The sequence below is a fragment of the Pinus tabuliformis genome, chromosome 7 (assembly GCF_031772625.1).
Source record: "Pinus tabuliformis cultivar Carrire ecotype Pingquan chromosome 7, CPIR1, whole genome shotgun sequence".
Classification (NCBI taxonomy): Eukaryota; Viridiplantae; Streptophyta; class Pinopsida; order Pinales; family Pinaceae; genus Pinus; species Pinus tabuliformis.
Window position 1 is genome coordinate 1,486,622,466 of NC_142293.1, and position 7,922 is coordinate 1,486,630,387.

Below are 7,922 nucleotides of genomic sequence, written 5' to 3' on the forward strand. Positions count from 1 at the left end.
CAGTTCTGTTGATCCAATGAGAGAAGCTCCACTTCGAGTAGATGTCCTTTCATCTCATCCTGTTTCCCCTAGAGTTCTTCAACCTTTTTCAAAGAATCATTGGGAGTACTGCAGGCAGATAGACGAAACTGCAACTCTGGGAAGATGCACATGCATATGGATCTGTGGGCCTCATCCATGCAGTTGAGGTACTTGGATTTCTCTATGGCTGAAGTGGGTTCCACTTCTGCAGCCATGGTAATCCTGTACAACCATTTCTGACAAAGGTATCGAGCAATTTGGTCCTTCCATTCATGATAGTTGTACGGTGTTAGGATTTATTCTTTGGGAAACTCCATTTTTCTGTCGATCTTCGATCTCCAAGCTGTAATACCTACAAAAATAAAGTATTGGTGCACCTTTTATCTAGCAACCTGTGGGCTCTGATACCATGTAAATGTGTTAGAAAACCTGCACAAATGAATCCAGATAGTAAAGGTTGAACACACAGCTTTGCAGAGCAAAAACACTAAAGAAAATCGAAAGAACAAAATGAATTATTGATTCACAAAAAATAGGTTACAATGCTCATGATATACTACATGAGAGTCAACTAATATGCATCATTGGGTTGAGATACCAAGGTAATTTGCCATAGTGGTGATCAATGAGAGGACTCGACACCTACAACAAGTTCTAGAGAGATCTAGCCAGTTGCAGAGTGAATGGAGGAGCAAATCAGGGAGTAAATCATGCAGAAAGGATATTGTGTGTAGTCCCATGCATGCATGGATAGTCCAAGGCGCCAATCTAGTGAATATTCCAATGTTGAAGCCTTGCATATCAGTGAATGATTTAACTAAGTGTCTGCATGTGCCAGTAATGAAGGTCCTAGGTGTGTAGTACCTCCAGCAGTAATGTGATGTAAATAAACTTCTAAGTCATATCCTGAGATATGATAAACCCTCTAATCTAAACGACATGCAAAATCATCTTGAAAATCTCCCTCAAAAAGAGGTCGTGAAGAATCTATTATAGTTCGATTAGTGCAAGGTATCAAAGAAGAATGCACTAATGCATCCATATGATTAGAGGAACTTGAGTCCAAAATTAATTTATCAAATGGTGAAGAAATAGAAATCAAAGCATGATCCATACCTTGATCCTTTCATGGCTTATCTTGAATCTTCTTATTGACATCATGTGGATTAGTGTCATCTAGTTTTTGTTGATGACGTATTTTTTCCATTAGATCAACTGTATCCACCATACAAGAACTCTATAGATGTAACCCCTTGTTGTAGAAATTGAACCTCTATAGATTGTTTTCCTTTGAGAAGTTATGGACGCTTTTGCGGTGGAGGTGCTCGAGGGATTTCTTCTCTAGATATGAGAGAGGAGATGTTGTTGACCCTTTCTGAATAACTGGTTTGCAAACTCACAGTGCCCTCGAACAATCTTTCGAAATCCCTACATCACAAAACCATAACATAAGTTAATACATCTAGATTTTTCTGAAAATTAACTTCTTATACTTCAATTTCTATCCATCAAATTTCAAAATAATTTTAAAATCTTATTACTAATTAAATAAATTTCTATTCATCAAATTTCAAAATATTTTTAAAATCCACAATCTATGACTAATTAAGTGAACTAAAATTAATACATAAAAATTTTCTCAATGTTAATCTCTTTTACTTTCACTCTATCCATGAAATTTCAAAATATTTCCAATATCTACTATCCATAGGAAAGAAAACATTAATATCTTTTACTTGCAATAACGTTTTATCTATTAGTGATTCCCGTTTCAAATTATTGGTCATTATAGTTCTAGAGTTTATAGTGTAATTTTTGTGGTTCCATACTCTTGTAGCGTAAGTTTTGTAGCTCAATATTTTCCTTAGAAATACAAAGAACCGATAACGTAGACACTTATATGATTGTTGGATGTACATAAATATATTTCTAACCTATAATGTTTTTCAAAAATAACAAAATAAATATATATCTATATATATATATATACTAATTTGTTTTCCTTTGTTGCCTATTTTATTTTAAATTTTTCTATGTTAATCTTTTCAACATATTTCAAACCTATTCTTTTTCAACAAGCAGATTACTGTACAAAAAGTTGCAAAAATATTAAAAGTTTAAGGAACCCTCATTTAAAAGTGCAAGTTAAGTTAAGGGAGGCCAGATGATTGGCTTTAAGGAGAGTTAAGAGCAATTCCAAGTTTAGATTAGAGATTATTGTCTAGTTGAGTTGACCAGATGTTGATATCTGCAATTTATGGGTTTTTATTTTATAAAATATAGTTTGATATACATGCTAGAAGTTGGGTACAGAGGTTTATTTTACAAGTTAATGATGTGAGTTAAAATTTTACTCATATTTATCTAAATAAAAAATTTAAAAAATCTAAAAAAGTAAATAACTATAAAAAAACATTTAAATAATATCTACTCATCAAAAAATTACAAATAAAGAAATTAGATCTTTATAGGTTTATGTTAAATTTGTACTTAAAATAAATCTATGCTATTTTTTATAAATATACAACCTGATATGGATTTTCAACACTGTTTTTAAACTTTTACTTAGGTTCTTCCGATAAATGCATATAAAAAAGAACAAAATGCGTTACACTACTTCCTACTTCAGAACTAGATTAGCGCAAGTCACTTAGATACCAATGGGTTACGCTACTTGGCGATGATATTATTACAATTTACAACGCGAAAAGATCTTTCAACCATAAGAATTTTAATTAACTTTTATATCAGCGACTTTCACTAGAGTAGTTAAATTGTGTGTGTTTTTTCCCTTCAATTTAGTTCAGTTTGTGTGAAATTAAGTGGGGATTGACATTTCTGGAAATTGTAAGTTTAAATTAATAATTTTACCTGAATAAAACAATTATAACTGAGTTTTTAGTGAATTAAATAATTTATCGATCCAAACTCTATCCCCTTAAACAGTATACATTTAATAACTTAAATACACAGTGATGGGAAGCCTGTAAGGTTATTCTCAATAGAAACGTGAAACTGGGCAGAAAATAGATAATATTTTATTCACTGACTCTTACATTTTGGGCTTTCGAGAAAAAACCAAATGCTGAGGCACGTGCCACCATGTTCAACTAATCGCGACCACAGCGTTCTATGAATGGAGGTAACCAAGATTCAGGGAGCTGATAAAGTGTATCATTTGCGAAGGAGAAACGCAATGACCAGGTCAAGTGTATTGGGCAAGTACTCTCCATATTTCGCAGCGGCTCTTTTCTCAATCCTGGAGAAAAATTCATCTATCAGATATTCATTCCATCCAAAGTGGGCTCCCACAATATTTTCGAACAGGGCTCTGTAATGCTTTCCTACTATTCTCCCAAACATCTCCTCCTCCCCCTCTCTAACCTCCATCAATGGATGCAAAGGAAACCCACTCAGAGTCATCACGCTGTCTATTTCAAAAGAGTTCTCCGTCTCCACTACGATCTTTAGCTCCCCCACGCTTGGACCATAGTAGGGAATGTTGAAGGAGTCTAGTTTCTCCTCCTCAATCAAACCCTGCCAACAAAATCTCGATCACATACTGAATGTATTAAAACCTAATTATGAGATAATAATATTGAATTATATAATTTACCTCCTTGACCAGCTCCTGAAATGCAGCTTCCAAGTGAAAAGCACAATCTCCCAACCCGCTTTGTTCCTTTATGTCGGTAGAGTTACGGGCCAAGACAGCAATGAACAGGCATCCTCCAGGAATAATCTCTTCCGCTCTCGCACCTAAGAATGTTGCAAAGTCTTGTTTGAATTGGTTGAGATAGGCATCGGCTACTGCATCACTGGATATGTAGACATGCCCACCGTTCCAAGCAGGGGAACATCTGTCCTCAATGCTAGCAGGAACCTGAAATTGAAAACAATTAATAATATACCATCTTCATCAGTATTAAACTAGATTTGGTCAGATGGGCAAATTAAATGACATAACTATAGGGCTTAATGTCTTTCTCACTCACTTGTGAAAGCCAATGGAGGCTGGTGGAGGAATGGCAGAAATGGAGGGTTTGCCGTGGGAAAAGTCGCCTGTAGTGCGATCCCGACACGGCTGATGCGAAGTAACATCTAGTCGCTGGAGGCTTATCTTCACTGTGCACTGCTGCTGTTGGTAGTCCTGTTCTTCCATCTCCAGATACAATTTCAAATGCACCTCGAAATGGAGGCAATGTTCGAAACAATGTATTGAAATCATTCGATGGAAGATCAACGAAGTGAACCTGGAATTCTGGTACGTCTAGGCAATGGCGAATAAAAATGGATTTGACAGCTGTGACGATGGTGTCGGCTGTGAGAAGAGTATTCATCCCAGTTGCACACCCAAAGTCTGCGATGCGAAACACACCATCTACGGCCTTTATCAAAGATCTGACGTTCTGGTAGATCCCGTGCTCCAAGAGGGGCTTAAGGGCCAGAACAATCTTTAACTGCACAAACATGAACGTAGTGCAATAAGATGTGGGAACTAAGATTTAAGCAGCAGGGCTTGATTAGGTAAATAGAATTACCTGCACAGAGGGAGAATGGTAGGCATAACTTGAATCTCCATTTCCTCCCTTCATGCTGAGCACGTTCTCAAGGTTGTTTACCGTCTCCATCGGACTGCAATTATTTCGATGTAATGCAAAATCTTCGAAGAACGGTCAGTCCAAAATTCGATCCGCGATGTGTAGGTTGCATGCAGAGCGAATTTTTATAGCCAAAAGAGACCTAATAAGATAACTATAAGTATGATGTCAATATTCTGAAGTCATATCATCATCACTAATGATGTCAAAATTCTAACGACTAAACGATGATGCCATCAATCTGATGTCATCTCCAATATTTCAAAAGTTGAGTTTATATCGAACGGAATAGGTTGACAAATTTAATATTTTTAATGATATTTTTATATCTTTCGTGATTCGCTATCTGAAATTATATATATTTTTATATATTTTTATATTTTTATTATATTTTTATATAATAATGATGTCAAGCTATCTGAGCATTCTAGCGCCATGTGGAGACGGCACCTTGTAATGTACAAAACCTGTGCCACATGAAAATATTCGATTGAAAGTGTCAGGCGGGGATCGAATTTGCAGCATAAATTGATAGCCAATTGAAGTGTAAATACTATCAATATTCCGGCCAAGTTTAGCGTACACGTTAGCACGAAATATGTAGAAGATTATGGTATTATTTAAAATTCCAATCATGGTTGCCAGTCAGGAGAGAGATACTGGCGGATATTTGGTGTGCAAAGAAATTTTCCTTCTCAATGCAAAACTTAGGATGAACTTCTCAGGCTGCCGTCAGCCTCTTATGTTTGGTAGACACGAAACTGCACATAATTTGTTTGTAGATGGTGAGTGCCGATTTTTTCGCACAAATCTTTATAATATAATCGGAAATATCGACGCGGACAAAAGTGGGTCTCATAATCTGGTGGTAAAGTAAGAGTCCAATAGCTTGTGAAATGAAATATGATGGTAAAAACTATGACCACGATGAATAGTATTGCAAAAATGTAAAAAGTAGGTGATATTTCATCAACTTCGTCATAGAATTTTTACTGGAGTGAGTTGGAATCTGCTTAACATATCAAGGGAAAAAATCGCCAGATTGGATCCTTTTATATAAAGAGGGAACCACATTAAAATATTTCCTCAACAAATATACTAGACTCTGGTGCAATGTAAGGATAATGCTTATTATGTATATATATATAAACTAAATAGAAAAATGTACAAAATGGAACATTACTCTATATATATAAAGAAAGAGTGATATTTTAATTATAATATTTTATTTTGTATATATTTTTAGATAGTTTATTTGGAAACATTGTGATTGAGATATCTGAAGTTATTTGATATTTGAAGTTATCTTAGTGATAAGGTATTTGATTAAATCTATGTCAGTAGATTTGTGTGTTGTCCATGGGGTAATGTAGTTAGACTTAGAAGTTATAGTATTGTTAGCAGTCAGTATGTATTCAATATGCCATTGGATTTTATGATCTAAGTATGAAAAATACTAGACTAGCTACTTGTAAAATAAAGAAGAATATAGAATAAAACACAATAGGAAGGACATGTAGGCGGAAACCCTGCTAAAGATATAAAACCTTAAAAATAAAAAATGTGCCAAATGATAGGAAATGTCTAGTAATGAACGAAAAATGGTCATATTTACCCCTCATAATGTATGAAAGAGTGTGTGGTGATGTTAAGAGTGTTGGTCCTAATGAGGTTATGATGAAATATGAGTGGGATGAGAATGCTAGTGAAAAAGAAAATCTCCCTTCAAAATATAATGCATACTATGTCAACTATGCAATTGCTAAAAAGAAGGATGGTGTTGTTCACCAACCCTATTATGAATAATTTTTCTATTGGATGAGCCTTGGATGTGCTGCCAGTAGCAACGAAAGCTTGTGGAGTACTAAAAGCTTGAAAACTAGAGTCATATGACATGGTAGTTTCACCCACTAGGTAATTAAAAGACTGTAGAGTATGATGTACTATCCATAGCATATGATCTAGATTTGTAATGTGATGTAAATAAAATTATAAGTCATATCCTGAGATATGATAAAAAATCTAATCTAAACGGTATGCAAAATCATCTTGAAAATCTCCCTCAAAAAGAGGTCATGAAGAATCCATTGCAGTTCGATTAGTGCAAGGTATCAAAGAGGAATGCACTAATGCATCCATATGATTAGGGGAACTTGAGTCCAAAATTAATTTATCAAATGGTGAAGCAATAACAATCAACGCATGATCCATACATTGATCCTTTCATGGCTTATCTTGAATCTTATTATTGATATCATGTGGAATAGAGTCATCTAGATTATGTTGATGATGTATTTTTTCCATTAGATCAAATTTATCCACCATAGAGGAATTTTATAGATGTAACCCCTTTTTGTAGCAGTTGCACCTCCATAGATTGCTTTCCCCTAAGAAGTTTAGTTTCCTTTGAAGATGGAGAGCTTTCTTCGTATATATGAGAAATACACCTTGTTTTCTATTGGCTTTTCTTGTTACCAACATCCACTATAAACACATAGGGTGTGGAAGGATTAACAATCCCAATGTACATGAACTTATTCTGCTCATGTATCAAGGAATCAACGAAATCATCCAAAGATGGCATATTCCAATACTTACCCATGGAGAGTTTAACAATATATAAAGAAGAGACAAAGACAAAATATTGAGGACCTGCTTTAGAAGAATAGAAAGGATAGGTTGTTCCTCTATCTATCCCACAAGCATTCACTTGTGCTATCAGAGTCTTCAATATTGAGAAGAAATCTTATAGGGCCTTGAAATGGTTTGGATCTAGAGAAATCAAATCACTCTCTAGTTGATATCATGTGAACTCATCTTTCTTGGAAAATAATCCCTCTAGTTTTGTCCAAACTTCCTTAGGTTTTTAGGATCACTAAACATGAAATAGTAGATGAAGGGATACGAAGCATCCCATAGGTTTCATCCATCCTATTGAAGTATTTAAATTTCTCAATGGCTGATGTAGGTTTAATTGAGTACCCATTGTAATCCCTTAGAATCCCTCATTGTGGATTAATGGAAGGATCTTTAGCTTCTAGTTAAAATAATTGGAATGAGTGAGGATCATTGTGAGCTACTCCATACTCTATGGATTGTTCTAATATTATTAAATATGAAATAAATATTAGTATCTTCATAAACTCACTTATTCTATGATACCTTGTAAGATTTTAATAAAAATCATAGGTTCTAAGTGTGAAAAAAATACTAGGGTAGGTACATGGAAAACAAGCAAAAAATAGAGAATCAAATTGTTGAGAAATTAACTAATGAACCTAAGAGACAATTCAAATTACT

The 7,922-nt window shown here is 34.6% G+C and overlaps 1 protein-coding gene across 1 annotated transcript; it reads right to left on the reverse strand.

Moving 5' to 3' along the window:
* Positions 1–3,195: 3,195 nt before the first annotated feature.
* Positions 3,196–4,652, reverse strand: LOC149253462 (indole-3-acetate O-methyltransferase 1-like). The gene is made up of 5 exons (XM_089456842.1): positions 4,563–4,652; positions 4,208–4,481; positions 4,017–4,171; positions 3,638–3,904; positions 3,196–3,558 (listed from the first exon to the last, which is right to left on the reverse strand). The coding sequence occupies exons 1-5, from the start codon at positions 4,650–4,652 to the stop codon at positions 3,196–3,198; spliced, it is 1,149 nt and encodes a 382-aa protein (XP_089312968.1).
* Between the last annotated feature and the right edge of the window lie 3,270 nt (positions 4,653–7,922).

Coding starts and splice junctions, on each gene's coding strand:
- LOC149253462 (XM_089456842.1), bottom strand. CDS start 4,652: ATGGAGACGGTAAACAACCTTGAGAACGTGCTCAGCATGAAGGGAGGA. Junction 3,905..4,016: donor GCCTCCATTGGCTTTCACAA/GTGAGTGAGAAA, acceptor TTTCAATTTCAG/GTTCCTGCTAGCATTGAGGA. Junction 3,559..3,637: donor TTCAGGAGCTGGTCAAGGAG/GTAAATTATATA, acceptor TTTTGTTGGCAG/GGTTTGATTGAGGAGGAGAA.